Source organism: Hemicordylus capensis, chromosome 5 (genome assembly GCF_027244095.1).
Source record: "Hemicordylus capensis ecotype Gifberg chromosome 5, rHemCap1.1.pri, whole genome shotgun sequence".
In the NCBI taxonomy this organism is placed as follows: Eukaryota; Metazoa; Chordata; class Lepidosauria; order Squamata; family Cordylidae; genus Hemicordylus; species Hemicordylus capensis.
In genome coordinates, this window is record NC_069661.1 from 235,652,681 (window position 1) to 235,673,629 (window position 20,949).

Sequence of the window (20,949 nt, forward strand, 5' to 3'; positions counted from 1 at the left end):
CCAAAAAAAAAAAAAAAAAAAGGAACCCAAAAAGAGCTGGTCTTGTGGTTGCAAGCATGAATTAGCCCCTTTGCTAAGCAGGGTCTGCCCCAGTTTGCATTTGTATGGGTGATGACTACATGTAGGTGTTGTCTGCTATAAAATAAAATATTCCCTTTAGGGGGTGGGGCTGTAGCTCAGTGGAAGAGCATCTGCTTTGCATGCAAAAGGTCCTAAGTTCAAACCCTGGCATCTCCAGGTAGGGCTAGCAAAGACTCCAGCCTGAAATCTTGGAGAGTCGCTGCCAGTCAGAGCAGACAATACTGAACTACATGGACCAATGGTCTGACTCAGTAGAAGGCAGCTTGCTATGTTCTTATTATGTATACAGTCAGCCCAGCTAATAGCTTACAAAGGAGAGCCAATGTGATGTAGTGTTTGGACTTGTAGTGGGGAGACCTTAGTTTGAAACCCTACTCGGTTGTAAAGCTCACTGGGTGACCTCTGGCCAGACATTGCTTCTTGGCCTAGCCTTCCTCACAGGGATGTTGTAAAGACAAAATTGAGGGGGAAGCAGAAACCATGCATGCCACCCTGAGCTCCTTGAAGGAAAGAGGGGCTAAAAATGTAATAATATTAAAAAGTAACTATGCAACAAAACATTTTACTTGTCTACATATTCAACCACCTGTGGCACATAAAAAAACTGAAAGAGGGAAAGGAGAAAAGAACTAGCTCTCTTACAATTTACAGCACCTTCACTGCCTAGTTGTCTGGAAGAAATTCTTACTAGCCTAGCAGGCAAGTGGCTATTTGCAAGTCTGGACTGATCAGATTCAGTGGGTGAATGAATGCAGACAATCCAATTTATAAAAGGTAGTAACTCCTGTGGTGCTTCAACTCATAGCAACATCACAGCACACTATCTCCATGGCTGGGAGAGCCTCAGGAACAAACATCAGATGGAAGGGGAGGCTCCCAAAAAAATCATTGCACATGGGCAATCCTCTAGCATGATGGCAGCATTAGTTTGGATGTTGGCCATTGTTTCTAAGCACCCAAGAATCTAGACACTGTATAAAGCAAGTTAAAGGGGCCATTCACATGACCAGGAGAGTGGGCGGGGGCAAAAGCTGCTCAAACTCACCTTCCCCCTCAAACAGGCACAGACATGCTGCTGGGAGCGCAGATCACACTCCCAGACTATTCGTGTGGCACCTCGCATTGAGGAGCTCTGGAGGCTGGGGCAATGTCTGCACATGCAGTTGTGTGAAAAAACCCACAGAGAGAAAAGAGTGGCTGAGATCTAGACTAAAGTGTATGCTGAAAAACATTTTGTGCTCCAACTAGGGAGGGGAAATTCCAACAATCTCCCCTGGAAATATGTCCTTAAGGGTGCCACTGCCCTTGGGGACATATTTTTGGGAGACACAGTGGACTGCAGAGGGAAGGGGAGATTGGTGAAAATTGCCCCTCTTCTGTTACACATGTGAATCTTTCTCTCTCTCCAGTGCACACAATGTTTAGATGTCAGCCAATATTCTTGACCACAAGAGAATGAATTGGGTGGATATTAAGGAGAGAGGCATTTGAAGAATGTAAACAAACATTATCTCTTGAGTACCAACATTAATGATTTGGTGCAAGTAAATTCCTTCTGAGAGCTCACATAATGGATCACAAAGGAGTAAGACAATTATTACACACTGTCCTGCTGAGAAGGTTTGTATGGAATCTGAAGTCATTAAAAAGATATAGAAAAGCCATCTCAGTGAGGGCCATCTTTTGCAGATTGGTGGAGATGTCAATTAAGCAGTGTCAACAAAGGTCCAAGGGCATGGCATGAGCAGCTGCAGACCAGCAAAGGGAGTTCTCTGTCTAGACAATAGCATCGGGGATGCTCCCATTTTGTGAAATCTTTGGTTGTAGTCCGTTCTGCTGAATCTTCACGTCTTCTGTAGGCTGGATCATCAGTTGAAAACGCTAGCCAAAGGAGAAGCAAAAATGATGAAAAAGGATGACAGCAAGCTTGGCAAGAATCAGAGACACAAACCAATTCGGCACGTTCCATTCTGTTCAGTTCCAGTTGCCATTTTCACACTCCATTGTCGTATACTCCTTGCCACCAGTTCCTCTTTTACTGTCCAGTTATAGCATAAGTTTTATCATGTGAATATACACAGTGGCTATCAAAAATTCAGCTGAGAATAAAATTTACCCCAGGGCGTTAGACATTTAAAAAACAAAACAACAGAAAAGTCCAACTATTGCTAAAAAGTTTCATTTGGCATTGCTCACATTATTATGAACCTTGTATCACCTAAACTTACCCTCAAGTACTAAATATTAAAAATATATATTAAAAAATCTATTTTTATTAAACAGAACATCACCTGCAAATAACTTAATATACGTGATTGAATGCAAATGCCCTGGATGTCACATTTAGTCCACTAGGGAAACAACTACAAACCACCTTACATGATTTAGAAACCAAAGCCAGCAATCACAATTAAGATGACTGACCACCCACTTGCAGAACATTTTATCCTGAAGGCCATAGGGAATATTTGCTATAGAAATAATCAAATTTGAGAATGTTAGAAGAAAGAGAAAACCTCTGGATCGATAAGATCTCTCTATTACCCAATGGTCTTAATGTAGAAGATAGTATTTATTTACATGACCACATGTAAGGTACTACATGATTTTATAATGGTTCTGTTTTATTTTAATGGATAAGGAATAAGCCAGGACTTTAGTAGCATTGAGGGCCACATTTGGTCTGTAAGTTGTACATGCAACATTTTCTCTCATCTTGTTTAAAAGAAGTCCCTTTGGCATCTTCCAGATCAATCGAAAGCTGGTACATTTGGGATAATGACCCTTTGTTATTAGGGTAATGATCTTACCTAAATTTGTAAAAATGTTTTCATTTTCCTGCCATCCAATTTTTCATACCAGAAAAACAGAACAGGGTGGTTATGAATAACAAGGAAATAGTAAGTGAATCATTCACTTTCTATATAAAGCTTAACCAAAGCTTTGTATAGGAGATTGTCAATTAATATACTACCTCTTGTTATTCCTGCTGAGCTGTTGTTCTAATTATTATTGTTGCTTTGTAAACTGTGTTGAGAACTTTTTGTTGAAGAGCAGTAGACATGTGACCCTTGGTATTCACGAGGGTGCCATTCTCCCTCCCTTATTGGAGCGAATAGGGAAACTTGGAATAATGAAACTGTAACCTTATGGGAATCCTATAGGAATCCAGGGGTTAGGTTCCTTAAGCTAAAAAAAGGGCCCCAAAAGCAGAAATAACAGGAATAAACCATGGTGCCTTGCTCTCCAGGCCTGCAGCTAGGACCCACAAAACCTCCAAATTGTTGTGATTTTTTTGCAAAAATTCTTGGACTTTTTTTTCTTTTTATTAAGAGCCACAAAATGGCTCTGTGCCGCAAAATGGCAGCTGAAATGACTTCGGAAGTAATTTCTGGCCACCCAGGAACCACAGATAGGTGAATTTTGCCTATTTAAAACCATGAATAAAGAAACTGGGGTCTTTAAGAACAAACCACAGATATGCAAAACCACGATCTGCGAGACCATGGACAACAAGGGCCACCTGTATAAATGATAATACAGAAATTTTTTAAAAATCACATTCACCAATTATTTACTGGGCCAAAAACTTATCTTCCTTGTTACCTTTCTGAAAGTACTTCTGTCTCAAAAATTTCAATGACCATTCACATACAAGCCAACATATCCCTATATTCATTAGTTTCTAGCAATATATCATCTAATGTACTATAAATAAATCAGTGAATGATGAAACAGAGATAGATTGCTTTAATACTTTTAGTTAGACTTTTCAGCGTCTTCCTTCTTGGAAGCCAAGATTATAGTTTTAACAATGCTGAGGATGGTAGAATTCACAGGAGCCTGGCACATGCATTTAAAATAAGTATGGTTAACAAGAATAATACATTGGAAGCATCCACTGGCTAAAACAGCTTTTCTACATGTCTGGTCCACTGATAAGGAACTTTTGGAAGAAACCTATATATACCATAGAGCTGGTGTTGGGCTATACACTTCTATTGTGTCAATTTGTATTATTACTTGGTTACTTGGATGGAAGTGCTTTAAAACAAACAGTGTGCTGAATTTATCTACAAATTGTCATGTATGCCATTGTGTATGTTTCACTACTACTACTACTACTACTACTACTACTACTACTACTACTACAAATACTACTGGGCTTGGCTTCCAGTAGAAATGGAGAAGTTCCTTCATGCTCAAAATTAGAAGCAGCTGAAATGTCTTTTTCTAGATGAGGTCTGGGAAGCATTTAGCCCAACATTTCTGTCATTGATGTGTTCCCACCCCCACCCCCTTCATTTATGCTCAGTAGGACTGAAATGGCCTATAATCTTCCCTGTCTGTCAAAACCACTTTATTCTGCATCAAATCTAATTTCCCTTCAAGCCTCAGCTCTGTTACAAACTAATCCTGGATCCTCGCAGACAAGAGACCAGAGCTTCACACGCAATCGCCTTGCTGCCACCTGCTGTCTGCTGATACGATAGCAAACCAAGGGGAACAAGAAATCGGGCATGGATGGATGGTGGGCTCTCTTCATATAAAAAACAACACCCACTCTGTGCTGTGTAAGAGGATCAGTGTGTATAGGAATAAAGAGAACACAGAATGGGAATGATCCATAGAAGAACATGAATGATCACTCCTTCATGTTATCACCCATTCATTCAGGAGAGGAGAGCTGCTCTTGTGGTAGGAAGCACCAATTGTCCCTGTTGCTAAGCAGGGTCTACCCTGGCTTGTATCTGAATGGGTGACTACATGTGAGCTCTCTAAGACATTCCTCTTAGGGGATGGGGCTGCTCTGGGAACAGCACCTGCCTACTTGCATGCAGAAAGCTCTAAGTTCTCTCCCTGACATCTCCAGATAGGGCTGGGAGAGACACCTGTCTGTAACGTCAGAGAAGTTGCTGCCAGTCTGGGTAGACAGTACTGAGCTAGATGGACCAATGGTCTGACTCGGTAGAAGGCAGCTGCCTGTGTTGGTAGTCTTTGTTAATATTTACCACTGTCTCCAGAGATGTGTTTCTTGAGCAACACACAAGAACCAAATCAAGGTCCTGTGTACTGTAGCTCAGTGGCAGAACATATGCTTGCTGTGCATGCAGAAGGTCCCAGGTTAAATCCCTGACCTCTCCAGGTAGGGTTGGGAAAGAGATCCCTTCCCTGAGCCCCTGGAGATTTGCTACCAGCTAGAGATGGACCAATGGACTCACTCAGTAGAAAGAAGCTTCATATGTTAGAACGGCTTGGCATCAAACTGGACAGCCATTTGGATACCACAGAATGTAAGGATTTTTGGAATTTGAATGTCTTGACCTGGCACCTTGTGATAGTTTGCTTAAGACAGCAGTATTGGTCTTCCATAGCCCAGCAAAGCTCCACCCTGCTGGTACCCTATTGGTTCTTCCTGTTGAAACCTAGCTATACATACTTCCAGGGCAGGGCTTGGTCATGGGCTGGGTAAGAGCCGGACTGCCTGTTCCTGTGTTGCTATCAGGAGCCGAGTCAAGAGTCACGTCAGGGGACAGAGCTAGGAAGTCAAACCAGGAGGCAGGATGAGCCAGATCCATGCTGTGCTATCAATACCCCGGCAAAACGCCAGCTTGATTAGGGAATGTTTAGTAGTAATGGGGACAACCAATAGTGACCCTGCATGAGCAGAGCCACCGATAACCATGTTGGCTCACCACACGGGGCAGCAGTTCACAAAGCTGTAAATTCCAGAGTTCCTGACATTTGTCTCCCTGCCTACAGGGTCAATGAGACTCTGAGGCGATTCTCATGACCGCCAAAAAGTGGGCGAAGGGAGCCTAGCCCGCTTTTTGGCGGTCGTGTGCAACCACGAGAGCTGAGCGGCTCCAGGCAGCAAACTGCCCAAACCAACCCTCCCTTTAGCCAAGGTTTAGCCTCCCTTTAGCCAGGATTGCGAGCGTGCCGCTAACCAGGGTTACCGGATCATGTGCTGCCACAGCGTGGCTCCGCGCCGCGGCAACTCACAAGGAGACCCCCGACCGGGAGGCTAAAAGGCAGTCTCCCAGCTTGGGGGGTCTCTCGTGCAGGGCATGCTGCAACTACCGGGGGCCACATGGCCCCCAAACTCCCAAGCCCCTGCCAGCTCCATGACGGAGCCAGCAGTCATGTGGGTGGCTGCTGTGGCCGCCCAGGGACGGCTGACCGATCGTCTGCAGGGAGAGCGGGCTTAGCACTCTGCGGGGGAGAGCAGGCTTAGCCCGCTCTCCCCGCAAATCCCATCCAGGCTCTTCTCACTGATCGTGAGAAGAGCCTCTATATTTTGTAACACAGCAAATGCTCCAACACACACATGCCTCCAGATTGCAACTTAACCATTATCTTGGTTGAAGGTTTGTTTTGTAAAGAGTTGCAGGATGGGATGACCGGCAATCCAGACTTCAGATATTACATAAACCCAACATGCCAAAATCTACTGGGGAAAATCACATTCAGCACAGGACGTATCAATCAGTTCAATGGTAGTACCTTAGATACATTCTACATATTACATAGCAACAAACTCCAACACACCATGTAGTAGATATTCAACAGGCATTCGCAGTCAACTTCAGCTCTCAGATGAGTATATTTGGGTGATACATGTGTTTTCAAATACCCATTGATGCAGTTTTTAAATATTTCTTAAAAACTCTGAGGGAGCATGACAAAGTTCATCTGTGAAGGCATTCCAAAACTGGGGGGTCACAACTAAAAATACCCTGTCTGTAGTCTGTGCCACCTGGATCTCAGTCAATGGCAGGACTGTGAGCAGGGCCTGAGAAGTAGAACAGAGGGTCCTGGCAGAATCATACAGCCTTGGGATTATTTTTAATGAAATGTGGTATATAAATTTAACAATAAATAAATAAAATAAATACAGGTGACTATGGTCTGACTGATACCCCAGCCCAAAGTCATTGTGCATCTCTCACTGGTTGCTTATGAATTTTTCTGTTTGTCTGGCTTCTGCCAATCGTTTGCCCTTCATGACCAATTATATTATAAACACAGTAACTAAAATCTCTCTCAGTTTATTCCTCATCAGCTCCCCTCACCAATGCTGTTACAAGTCAATACAAGGAGGGGACTGTATTGACCTTACTGAGGAATATAGTTTCTGTATTATGCTTACTGCAGTCAAAGAACTTTCCTCTTCTTCTTGTGCCAAGAACAAGAGCATTGCTTTTGGCATCGGGGTTATATGAGGTATGAGGCCAGCAATGTCCCCCTCGGTCTTGCACCCCATCTCCTAACGCTCCCTTCTTTGTAGGAAGAAAGCAATAAGTGCACAAGAAGATCCTGACTGATATCCAGACTCATGGAGTGCTTGTGTGATGTGTTGCAGTAGCACAAGGTTGTTGCGCTAGCTAGTTGCACTAGTGTTGTGCTTGTGCAAACATGCTTGCATGAGCACAACAGGATGCACAATCGGAGGCACGCCTCATATGTTTGCTGGGAACTTTTGTGTAATAGCACAATTCTGAAAATCCCTTTGACTTTGTGCACCTGCGCAATCTTCTTGCAGTAGTGAAACTTCGTTCATTGTGCAAGTGCTTCGTTAGTCTGGATGTCAGCCCCTGTATTTATTTTAGAGATGACCCAAACAGCCCGTCTATTTTCATCACTCCTTTCACAGGTGGCAAAGTTGAGAGCCTGTTTAGCAATTTGGCCCTTTGGCAATTTGGACAGGGGCGGGTGTAGAGTATGAATTTCTGAAAAATGTTTGCAGGGGGCACTACCTCTCACTGGTGAACATAAGAACAGCCCTGCTGGATCAGGCCCAAGGCCCATCTAGTCCAGCATCCTGTTTCACACAGTGGCCCACCAGATGCCTCTGGGAAGAAAACAGGCAGGAGTTGAGGGCATGCCCTCTCTCCTGCTGTTACTCCCCTGCAACTAGTACTCAGAGGCATCCTGCCTTTGAGGCTGGAGGTGGAGGCTGGTGACAGCAGCAACCGCCATTTCCTTTTAAACACAGATGTGACATGTTGTGTTTGTCAATTATATAGATCAAAAGAGGAATAAGACTTTTAGACTGACATTTTAATGTGTGAGCTTTCGTGGCTTATAACCCACTTCCTCAGATGCAGGGTGGAAGCAAGGATGGTCGGTTAAAGATTCCGTAATTTAAAACATTCCATACCAATTTGAAGAGACACTTGCAATAGTTTAACACATAACAGGTAGCGCAGGAGAGATTATGGACTACCTGTCTCTATAATGTGCATAAAGCCCATAATCTCTGTTCACACAGTGATTGACCCAGTCACATTCTACTACAAGTTCTTGTTCTGCTATTTCATGTTCTAAATGTCCCCCGAAGTACAGCTACTGAGGTCTTTGATCTCAATGACATTTAGTTTGTCTAAAAAGTGCTGCCTTCTTCAATCTTTTAAAAACGGTTCCCCACCACCTCTTTGTCATTAGCAGCAGCGGCAGTCACTTGCAGCTCTTCTGCAACCTTCAACAGTTGGTTGCCATGCATGTTCCTCTCACAATGCCCTGGGAATGATGCTACATCATGACGTTGAGTCATTCCTGGGCTATTGGGTGGGAGAAATATATGGCGACTGGTGGGAGCCAGTCGTACAGAAGAGCAACAAGCCACTGCCAAAGAAGCAGCAGAAACATGTGTTGAAAAGGAGAGAACAACCACTGCCGTCCATGAAAGTTAGGCCCTCTCCAAATGCTCAGCCTCCTCCTACTTTTTAGGTCCTGGAGGTTCCCCAGCACCCCAAGTTCCAAGCTGAAAATACTTCAATTAGAACTTCAGGGTCAGCCCTAGTTTACCTGAACACTGCAGTCTTATTCAACCTTTATGCTGTAAATGCATACAAGTGTTTGTACCCTTGTTCACTTTTTTGTATAAACTGTGCGAACTTCAAGAGCGAACTTGGGCACACGCCCCCTCAAAATGCAGGGTAACTATAGGAAGCATACTAGAGTGTGTTGAATGTGATGCGTGAATAACTACATGCATACGGAGCTGTGTGTGCCTTGCTGTACACAGATTGCACGTACATTGAACTTCATGTGTGAATAGGGCTCCTTGACCCTGTCAAATGGAATCCAGATGGAGAGGCGTTTGTGCCATGCCCAAGGCCTGCTTCAGACTTGACCCCAGGGTGGTACATGAGAGACCTATCCCTGAAAATAACTGAAAAGCAAGGAGGTGTTTTTCTATTTTATTTTTCTTGATCCTAAAAAAGAAGCAGAAGCAGAAGTGGATTTTCTGCACCAAGAGCCTTGAAACGGGCTACTTTTTCTTTTTGTGAATGCATGAATTTTGACTCGCAGTGGAAGCTCGCAAAATCCCGCCGCATCTCTTCTCCAGGGGATTTGTATTCAAGCCTATCTTCGTTAGGATCAAGCAGATTTATTTCATTATCCAGGCAGTCTGCTGGAAAGGCCACAAGTCTGATTAACCCCGGCCCTTTGCCTATCTTTCTTCTAGACATCCTTATTTATTGTCCTCACATAAGATCTTATTCAAGCCCATCAGCAGAGACAGCCTGACCTCACCAACTAGCCTCAGCCCTGCAGGAAAACTCTTTGCACTGATCTCCACAAAATTATGCAAAATGAATAGGAAGAATGTTTTAAAAAGAGGAACAATTGCTAATGAAGACGTTTTCCTCGGCAGAAAGTAATCCCCTCTTCTTTTAGAAGAGAATAATAAATGGGGGTATTGCATGGCTGTAGCTATCCTGTCCCACAGGAAGGTGCAAGAAAGCCAAGGAAACTTTATGCCTGGAGGCTTGGTGGATGCATCCCGTTTGAATGGTAAGGATCTCTCATATTTAAAGCGAGGAAGGAAATTTCTCTTAGTTAAGCTTATGTAGTGACCTTGAAGTTTCTCCTGCCTCCTTCACCAGCAAAATGTGGCTTTGCTCACAAACTATGTTTCTCTTCCTTACTTGGTATTTCATGAGACTCCCTGTTTACCAGAGACAGGCCTTATTTTTTTGAATCCGTCCCTAGAAAATCATTGTCCTATTTTGTCCCCATTTTTGCCTCTTGAGGATACTTGTTTCATGTGAGTTGCTACGATTGTCATTCTTCAGGATTCAGCTGCCTCCCCAGAGTCTCTAGAAATTAAGTGGGTGGATCGACACAAGGCTTGTTCATACAGCTCCTGGCAAGGTAGGAGAAGAAGCACTCCGCCTGGGATGAGAGATCTGGGCGCACTCCTGATTTGCGGCCATGTGCTTGCAAAGATTAAGGCAGGAGGCGAATCATCGTATGCAGGCCCTACTCAGATGCCATCCCCAGCCTTTTACCTGGGTAGGAGGAAAAGCCATCCTGCTGCCTCGCACACATTCATTCTCCCCACCTCCTACCTTAATGTTTGCAAGCACACCACCTATCCCCAGCCTTTTGTGGAACACTTTCATTCCTACTTTGAGTCACTCTCCTTGCAATCTTTTCTGACCAACACAAACGGCCACGGCCACTGGTACCTCACCAACAACCTCGCAGCTCAGTCGTTGTTTCACGCTTCCCAGCAGCCCCCCCTCCCCCACTGGCTATTCCCATGATCCCAATGGATTTCTTCCTTGGGCTCCCAAAAGCTGCTTTTGCTGGTCCTCTTCTTCCCACCTCATCACAGGCTTAGCCATTTTCAGTGTGTGGCTGGCAGCCAAGCCTAGATGCTAGCTGGTAGAGCCATGATAGACATCCCCACATTTCCCCCCTCTCTTAAAAAACTGCTGTGGGATGTGTATGCATGTGTGTGTTTGTATCAGGACCATGATACTGAAGACAGAAAGTATCCCCCTTCCCCTCTCAGACAAGTTCCCCAACTTAAACCCCACCACCAAGCTGGGGTAGGAACACAGAACAGATGGCCTTTGGAAACACTCTGAGGTGCTTCTTCACACGATTGGTGTGAAGCGCTGTTAGTGCAGGGAGCCAGATCGGCCGCCCACACGATTGCTGGCTCTGTCACAGAGCCAACAGAGGTCTCGGGCCAGCCAGGCCCCGGAAGTTCCAGGATGCCCTGCACAGGCGTGCAGGGCCTTCTGGAGAGACCACTGGGGCCAGGGGCCTTGTTTTAGCCTCCCGGCGGGGGTCTCCTCATGAGTTGTCATGGTGCGGACCCATGCCGCAAGAGCACACCATCAACTAAATGGGGTTAGCGGAGCACTCACTCCCCTAACCTCATTTAAGGGAAGGGGTAATTTTGGAAGTTTGCTGCCGGGAGCTGCGTGGCTCCCGTGGCAGCAGACGATCAGGAGAAATCAGGCTCAGGCTCCCTTAGCCCCATCTCTCCTGGTCGTGGAAATAGCTTCTCTCAGCTCAAGCCAAACCAACCCGTAGTGGCAAAAGACCCCCTCAGGGCTCAGGCTGACTTGGGCACAGAAGAAGAGACGGCACACAGAACGGTTCCTGCTCTGCACCAATGTTCTCCACTCCCACCTCATACAGGAGTGGAAGGCGGCGTATTTCTGGGATCTTGCTGATGTGAAGTTTTGAATTTGTCTCTCTGCTGGTGCTAAGTAAATCTGAGTTAAGCAGAGCTGCATTAATTTATTCTCCCTGCAGGGTGCAGAGGATGGTGTCAAGATGAAGGTGCCCCAAATCAGATTTCAGGAGAGTGACTATGAACACTGGAAATTAAATTTTAGCAATAATTACTGGAGAGGTCTGTGAGGGAGGCAAGCGAGAATCCCATTTCACTGTTCCCTGGGGAGGGAGGAGCAGAAAAGCCCACAGAAGACAGCTGCAAATAACAAAATACAAACATTGGGTTTGGATGGCACTGGGTTGGATGGCACTGTCCCTAAATACTTAAAGGACATACACATCTAGAATCTCCCTGAAATATTCTTCAGCTCAGGGTAGCATGGGCAGAGTGACTCCTTTCAGGAGGTGGCTCTCTTATATTTAGCAGGGGGGGGGGGGAAGCAACTGTCCCCATTCATTTCCGCCTAGCGGCTTTTCCAGTGGCTATTGTGGTGTCTCTCTGCTGTGCAAATCATCTTGGGAACTTTTGGTTGAAGAACGCTAGATAAATATAACTGATCAACACACTGCAGTGGTTCGGTTCAGTTATGCTTTGCACTCTATAACTACGATGGAAAGTGGAGAAAGCTTGCTTCCTTGGACTCATGTGCATGCATGTCTGAACATACGAACCTGACTTATGCTCTTAGACCACTGGCACACATAGTCCTGCTCCTGCCTGCTCTAACAGGCAATGGCTTGCCACAGAAGTCTTTCCTGAGCTCCTTGGAAATGCTCGGCATTGCACCTGGCACTTCTTGAAATTCATTCTCTCACTGAACAATGATCAGTCCTCCTACTCTGAGAAGGCATAGTAATACTCCATGAAACCAAAGACTCCTTTCTCTCTCCCCACAGCTGTATGATAAGAACAGCCCTGCTGGATCAGGCCCAAGAAGGCCCATCTAGTCCAGCATCCTGCTTCACACCATGGCCCACAAGATGCCTCTGGGGAGCCCACAAGCAAGAGGTATGTTTTCACTGAGCAACACAACAGAAAGATAGCAGATGCAACTGCATGGCAGAGTCAACATATTCCAGGTGAAACCTTAAAACCTTCCAGAGAGCCCTTTGGCCTGGCCTTCCGGGGTTTTTAATTTGTTGTAAATTGTTTTTAACGGCTAGAAGTGTTCAGCCTGGATCTCTAGGGTTTTTAACTGTTAAAATGTTTTAACTGTTAATTAGTTTGGTGCTGTTTTTATAGTTTTGATTTTAATGGCTAATTGATTTTAATTGTTTTGTTTTAGTGCAAACCGCCCTGAGCCATTTTTCGGGGGCGGTATATACATCAAATAGATAGATAGATAGATAGATAGATAGATAGATAGATAGATAGATAGATAGATAAGCAAGCAAGCAAGCAAGCTGCAGATTCACTAAACAATTCAAACACATCTAACAACCATCACTAAAGTGGTGGCTGGAAAGCCACCTGGGTGTGTCTGGGACCTTGAGCCTCTGCCTGACTTGGCCCATCTTTGGCCATGGACACCAGAACACAATGGGATAGAAGCCGGGCTGTGTATAGACTTGCTAATGGTAAAAGGTTGCCCATGTTCTGTGCAAGGCTATGAGGGTGGCAGGAGGAGCCCTGCCCGTTCTGCTGCCTCAGTGTAAGCCACATCAGCAGAACAGCGCACCTGGGCAGCTCTGCTCAGGCATAATGTTGAGAACATGCAGGTGCATGGCAGGATGTGCAACGTAAAAAAATGCGTTTGTGCAGCATTAGGCCAGAGTGGAACTGCCCTAGTGTGCCCTGTTTGTACTAGTGCAGCCGTGTGAGTGGGGCCGCTATCTCCTGAATCACCTTGCACAGTATGTGAGCAATCATTGTTTAAAAAAAAAAATCAAAACACCCATATGCTGTGCCAAGATCAAGTCAAATTCTGTGACATGAAAAAAGAGTGCAGATTAAGCAAATGTACAATCATATTTTCTGGTTTTGTGTAATTTATTCTCTATGGGAAGGGGCGATGCTCTGTGAGAGCACTGAAATCACAACCCCCTGACCACTGGAAGCTCTGACCAACCCCCCTGGGGCTTCTGAGCCCCCTTCAAAGTCATGGGGACTAGATACTTGACTGACTCTCTCTCTCTCTCTGTCTCTCTCTCTCTCTCTCTCTCTCTCTCTCTCTCACACACACACACACACACACACACACACACACACACACACACACTCTCTAGCTGGAATCCCCTGGACAATAAATTATATTGTCAATATCCTAAATTACACACTTGGATAGCACAAGCATGGAAGCACAGAATACATGGCCTGAGCACAGTCTCCCCGCTCCCAAAATGCCATTCAGTGAAGTTATTTTCTGTGTTCTGTGCTTCTGCATAGCATTCTGTACTCTGGGCAGTCAGGGCATGAACCAAGCTCAGTGAACATTTTAAAAAGATGTTGTTGCCTATCAACCTTCAACAGCGTCTAAATGGCAGCCTTAAGGTCAGCCCTTGATATCCTGTGCAATCCCCCTGAGCCATTTAATCCCCAAAGAAGGAAAGGCTTTTTGTTGGATAATGGAAGGGCTTTGCCAAAGTCAGAAAGAAGCTTAGAGAATAACTTTGAGCATATGAAGAGGGATGATGGATGGAATATACAGAGTGTCTGAGCAGGTGTGGGTCTACGAGCCAAGCGACACCATCAGCCAATGTCTCTGGACTGTGCAAGACAGTAATGTCATGGTTAAGAGACTGAGCTAAGAAGCCAAGTAAATCCCTGGATCTCCTCCAACCTCAGCCATGAACTCACAGGGACATAGGAAGCTGCCTTATACCAAGTCAGACCATTGGTCCATCTTAGTCATGTGCAAACAGGTTTGACATCAAACGTGTTCGACGTCGAACCAGTTCGGTTTGACCATTTGGGGTTGAACCGAACCACCCCCTGTTCAGTCCGACCCTGGACCAAGGTTTTTAAAAGAAGGTTTTTTCCTCACTTACCCCCTCTGGGGGAGTTGTTCAAGGTGTGGCGGGGTGTCCACAGAGGTTCCCCCTCCCCCCTCTGGCCTCCCTTAAGCCTCGTTGGCCTAGGAATCCAGACCATACAGAGGCCCATTGTGCAGGTGCGGCAGCCTCCAAAATGGCCGCCACACTGAGTGGGGGAAGGCTGACGAGCAGCCAAAGAGCTTATGGCTTAAGGGAGGCTTACGGGGGAGAGGTAACCTCTATGGACCCCCTCCTACCACCACCTCGAACAACTCTCCCGGAGGGGCAAGGGAAAAATAACTGTCAAAAAATCAAACTCATGAACCCTCCCCCCTCCCGGACCAAACCGGACTAGATTTTAGCTCACATCTTCTTTGGAATGGAGGGGGTGCATTCACATATCGGCCAGATTTACTCCCAAGTCCCTGCCAGCTATTGGGGAGCACTTCACACACAATTCAGGTTTTTCATCATGCGTTAAGAGTGTAGCTCGATTTATATCCAGGGTAAAGAATTCCACTTTTTGCATCGTGTGTGTGTGTGTTTTTTTTTTGTCAACTTGGAACATGCAGTAAACTTGTAGTAAAACCTGCTGTGTGAAAAACACCCTGGAGATGCCAGGAAGTGAACCTGGGACCTTCTGTATGCAAAGCAGATGGTCTTCCACTGAGCTATGGCCCCACCCACTAAGGGGAAGATCTTGAGGCACTCACATGTATTGACCCATCCAAATGCAAACCAGGGCAGACCTTGCATAGCAAAGGGGACAATTCATGCGCACTACCACACGACCAGCTCTCCTCACATAAGGCGGCTTGAGAATTTTCAACCTCAGCAGCACCCAGTAATGTGGGGCTGAAAATGCTAATCAGTCTTACAGCATTTGTCTGAAGAAACGGATGCTGTAAGCGTGAGTGAGTGACCCGCTGAGGAGGGTGAGTGAGTGATGAGCTGGGGGAGGGGTTTCCAGTGTGTTGTCAGAGGCTGCAGGCGCCTCCAAAAACAACAGAGAACAGCCGTAATAATAGGGCTTATTGTTTCTCATGATTTGGAAAAGATGGTTTCCAGTTTCCAGAATGACTACAGATCAAAAGAAAAGAAATAAATTAGCTGATTAAATTTTAAGTCAAAGAACTCTAACCGATGGACATATGGGGCATACATATGCATAAAACCACAAGGGAATGGTTACTCCTTTTTTTTCTGTTTACTTATCTTGGAAAAGAAAGTTATTGCACAGGAAATTGCACATGGAAATGAAAGTTATTGCAGTGCAGCATAATCAGAAGGAATATGTCCCTCTGCATTTGAATGGGATATGTTCAGGATCTTGGCTGGACACCAGCTGAGGCGCTTCCTCCTAGGGAGATCGGCTGGATAATTTTATTGCTATACTCTAGGCAAAGTCCGCCCTCCTGTTTAGCTGGGCTTTGGGTAGTTTATTATTAACGTTTTAATGAATTGTAATGTCCAGTTTGGGTTTTATTATCCTCATTTGGCCAGTTTGGTTTGTTGTTCTGGTTTATGCCTGCTGAATTTTGTAATTGCTGATTTATGACCTGGTATGTTTTTATTCTGTTTCTTTGTTTTTCCCATGAAATTTTGTTCCCATGAAATTTTGTTTATGAGGTTTGGTTAAGCTGCCTTAGGAGGCATTTGGCAGAAAGGCGGCATACAAATGTTAAAATAAACAAATAAATAATACATTTCAGAGGCTAAGACCACCCCACGCTATTCCGCAATTTTGCCAGCACAGACAGCGACATTTGGGGAGCATTTTGGTGGTTCAAGCAGTATATAAATATTAGTAACAACAACAACAACAACAACAATCATAATTTTCAAGGGAGACGAGATGGGGAACTTACTGCCACCAGCTGCTAGTCAATCTGGACATGCTAGTTTTATATTTATAGAGAGTTTACTTACACACACACACACACACACACACACACACACACACACCTATATCTATATCATGGGAATATTTCCCCAAATTTGAATCCTCTCGTGCGTTCTGAATTGGCAGGATCCGACATTACAGATTTGCCATATGATGCTGCTTTATACCAAGCCAAAACCATTGGTTCATCTAGCTCAGTTTTGTCTACACCAACCGTTGATTGCTCCCCAGGGTCTTAGATGGGGTTCTTTCCTAGCCCTACCTGAAGGTGGCAGGGGTTGGCACTGGGACGTTCTGCAAGTGCTCTTCCAGTGAGCCATAAGCCCCCACCTGTCTGCTGATGGTGGCACTTGAGACACTGCAATGGCGAAGTGGTTGGGTTTTTTTGCACCAGTGATGGGTTCACTCAACACCAAGCAAGAGGTTGCAAAAATGCTCTTACCTGCCTGACTGTCCCCTTTGCAGCGAAGAAGAAGAAGTACACCATATATCCTGGGATCAAGATCATAGAGGACAGGGCCATGAGCCAGCCTATTCCTTGACCCCAAGTGGGATAGATGTATTTCCCCAGGCTTAGGGGAGTCATTTCAACCACACTAAAGAAGAAAACCCCCTGGACAAACAGAAGGGAAACATGGTGGTTCAACACCAGCATGGACAAAAGCAGATGTATAGTACAGCTGAGTCACAAGTTCTCCATAGAAAGCATTTGTTTCAGATTTGGTGGGGCGGGGGGCATCCCCAACTAGTCATATTTTGTTGCTGCTGATACCTGCTTCAGGGTAGCAGTGGTGCGTCTACTGCTTCCATAGTAGCCGTCATGCTCCTTTTAATGGCTATCTTCCTTCCACTCCACCTAGCCTGCAATTCCCCTCTGAACCACTCTACATGAAGATGTAAGCATAATTCCAAAAGCAACTGTGGGTAAAAATGGCAGCCAGGTCAATGGCTTACATTCTGCACAGACGTAAGTTTTGGGCAGTATAAAAATATGCTAAATAAATAAATATCCGTTGGTCCAAGGGAGTGATGTTGGCACTGCTTCTATGCTATTCCACAGCCCGCTTGTGCTGCTACAGAAGGCAGAGTGACTTAGTGCCTGCTAAGAATTGAATCATCATGCTTGTGATGGTGCTCTCGTAATTCCCAATGGGAGAACCATCGCAAGTGCAATGAAGCACTCCTTAGTAGGAGTGGGTCTTCCCCACCTGCAGTAGCAGTGTGCACAGACTGTGGAGTGGTGCAGAAACAGCACAGGTAGTGTCACTCCCCTGGACCTTTGGATCTCTACACAGAATATAAGCCACTGTCTATAAACTGTATAGACAGAGGTCTTTCATCTAGATTTGAATAATGCCTTCCTCACTGCCCTCAACACAACTAGACACACACTACAGCCCTTGCCCACAATTTTTCTTCCAGTATGACTTGTGCTATTCATTAGACAAGTTTGTAGAGGATAGGCTTATCACTAGTTACTAGACACTAATTGACTTTTACTAATAAAAATGATACCTCCTTAGTGAGAGGCAGTATATCTTGGATTAATAGGTGCTGGGGAGGAAAAAAGAGGCTGGCTGTTTTGGACAACTCTGCTTGTATGCTTTCCAGTGGCATCTAGACAATCCTTCTTGCAGATAGACCATAGTCTTAGAAAAAGATTGCTGGACATTTGACTTGATCCAGTAAGGGAATTCTTAGGTGTGTTTGTCCTTAAATTCTTACCAAACAGACAAGGGGAGTGAAGAAGGCCCAGCAGATCTTCCACCAACTGCAAGGCTTATAGCCAATCATCTCTTCGATGTTATTGTAAAATCTGTTCACACCTGAAATGAGAAATGTCTATTAACACAATGGAATCTGTGTACAATGATACCTGCCCTTCCCTCCACTGACCCAACACAGGTCAGGAATAATTATGAAGGCTTTGGAGTGTGAGAGGAGAAAAGCATAACACCAAAGCTTGCTGATCCACCACCTTGACCTACTAGGAAGGTTCTTGACTGGATACTAGCTGGGCTTGGCACACAATCATCCTCAAGTCCTAAGTCTTCTCACCATCTGTGGCTATCTTCATGTCGCCTGGTGGCCACCCAGGGACAGGCCTTCTCTGTTGTCACCCCGAGAATTTGGAACGCGCTTCCCGTGGGAATAAGAGTCTCCCCGTCTCTAGCGGCTTTAAAAAAGTGCTTGAAGACTCATCTTTTTACCCGGGCTTTTTAAATTTGAGACTGTGTATTGATTTGTTTTAAATTGTTTTTAGAATGTTAATTGATTTTAATGTTTTGTTTATTGCTTTGTTGTGAACCGCCCTGAGACCTTGGTTTGGGGCAGTATATAAATATGTTAAATGAATGAATGAATGAATGAATGAACAGGAAGGAAACTGTGCTACTTTGGATTAGGGGTGTGCATGAACCGTTCGATGTTGGACTGGTATGGTGGCTCCATCGTGAACCGAACCACGAACTCAACCATGCAGTTGGCATGGCCATGCAAATGGTCTCTGTGCATCCACAGAGGCCGGAACTGTGTCACTGCTGTACGGGCGGCCTGCTTACAGAGCGATCTGGCAATTGGCCTGCCCTAGGGATGGGGTGAGTGGCGGCAGCGGCAGTGGCACCTGCCAGGCTGAACTGGTAAGAACCTTAGACTACCTTTCTCGCCGCTCCCCTGCCGCCCTTTGGTGGATTCCGCCACTCCTTTACTTGTAAAGGGGAATCCTCACCAAACTCCCCTTTACAAGTACTACCAATAGAACCGCCGAACCAGTTCAGTCAAACAGACCAGACTGGGCAGTCAGTTTGACTGAACCAGTTTAGTGGAATGGGATTTCAGTTCGAATTCTATTCAAATTTGAACCAAACTGTGATTTGGGGTTCAGGCACACCCCTCCTTTGGATCTGGGCTAGAATAATAGAATGTTTGTATTTGGGCTACTTTGGATTTGGGCTAGAATAATAGAATGTTAGAATGGGAAGGGATGGGGTTGTAGCTCATTGGTAGAGCATCTGTTTTGCTTGCAAAAGGTCTTAGGTTCAACCTTTGGCTTCTCTAGATAGTGCTGGGAAGGACCAATGTCTGAAACCTTGGAGAGCTGCTGCTAGTCAGTTAAATAGACCAATGTTCTGTTTCGGTATAAGGCAGCTTCCTATGTTTGTTTATTCTGTGTTATTTATTTTAAATATTCATACCCCAGTACACTACTGCTCAGGGTGGCTCACAACATTAATAGATACAATATAAAACAATTAAAAAATCAATAAAATAAAACAAGTTAAAAGACCAAGCAGAAACCTATTTAAAAGTTACAAATTTTAACTGTTTCCAATTATAAGTAAAACACTAAAAACTAAGAACCTAACCTAAGAACTAAAAAAAAAAAAATCCTACCGCCTATAAGCAGCAGATAAACCATTAAAAAGCCTCTCTAAAAAGATGTGTCCCTGATTGTTTTTTAGAAACACTGAGGGAGGGCGCATGGTGAGGTGTTCCAAAGACAAGGGTCCACAACCAAAAAGGCCCTGAGGCTCTTCACACGATTCGTGTGAAGAGCCGTAAGGGGGTTTGTGAGGAGAGCGGGCTTAGTCAGGGCAACACACAAGCAAAAAGATGAGGTTAACGGAGCACTTGTCTAAGGGGAGGGGTACTTAGCGAGGTTTGCTGCCGCACAGCTCCCATTGCAGCACACAATCACCCAAAAGCGGGCTAGGCTCCCTTAGCCCACTTTGGGGCAATTGTGAGAATCGCCTCCCTGTGTCTTTCCCCCGCCAATGTTCCTATGTAAGGGACCCCTGGAAGTCTTCTAGTCCAACCTACTGCTCAGCACAGGAAACTCTGATAGCATCTCTGACAGATGGCCATCCAGCCTGTGTCTGAAAGCCTCCATCAGACAGACAGTCCACCATGGCACGAAGCAGCCTGTCTTCTGTCTGCTTAACTTCAACAGAGGCCGTGGAAACCCAGCCCACCTGGGGCTGGCGTTCGCAAAGACAGCGCTAAGCAGCCAAAGACATTTGTACTTATTTACCGTAACACCAGGAAATGGAGATTGTCTCAAAGAAGACGAGGAAGAGGAGACACATGCCGCTGGCTGAGTAATAATCAAACAGCTTGAAAACATAGATGCCGCCCTAAGGGAAACACAGTACAGGTCCTTAATGCTGTTAGAGAGCAATGAGGCGGACCAAGATATACGATCCCAGTATAAGAGAGCTCGGCATGACGCAGCAGAAGAGAGCAATGACAATATCAGCCCATGGCCAGGCTGACAGCAGGCATATCTACCCTAGAAAATTATATTGGTTTTTATGTTGGGTCGATTGTTATGGCTTTCCACAAAGAACCCTGGAATTGGAATTTGATGAGGGTGCTGAGGATAGGGTTGCCAAATGGCCAGAAAATGTTGGTGTTTGAAGGGGCTGGATTCCTTTTCTGCCCCAACAGCAGCGAAACTGCACAGGTGCATGGCTGTGCACTGTGTCGGGGATGCTGAGGATCCAAAA

At 45.2% G+C, this 20,949-nt stretch overlaps 1 protein-coding gene across 1 annotated transcript in view; it reads right to left on the minus strand.

The window, feature by feature from the left end:
* Nucleotides 1–2,061: 2,061 nt before the first annotated feature.
* LOC128327114 (sodium- and chloride-dependent GABA transporter 1-like) overlaps nucleotides 2,062–20,949 on the minus strand; it is a 66,019-nt gene continuing 47,131 nt past the window's right edge. Inside the window, exons 11-14 of the mRNA XM_053255395.1 lie at nucleotides 20,475–20,577; nucleotides 18,170–18,270; nucleotides 16,887–17,057; nucleotides 2,062–2,180 (exon numbers count right to left, since the gene is read on the minus strand). Coding sequence (XP_053111370.1) covers nucleotides 2,169–2,180; nucleotides 16,887–17,057; nucleotides 18,170–18,270; nucleotides 20,475–20,577 — 387 coding nt within the window. The 3' untranslated portion in view covers nucleotides 2,062–2,168. The remainder of the gene's footprint in view (nucleotides 2,181–16,886; nucleotides 17,058–18,169; nucleotides 18,271–20,474; nucleotides 20,578–20,949) is intronic.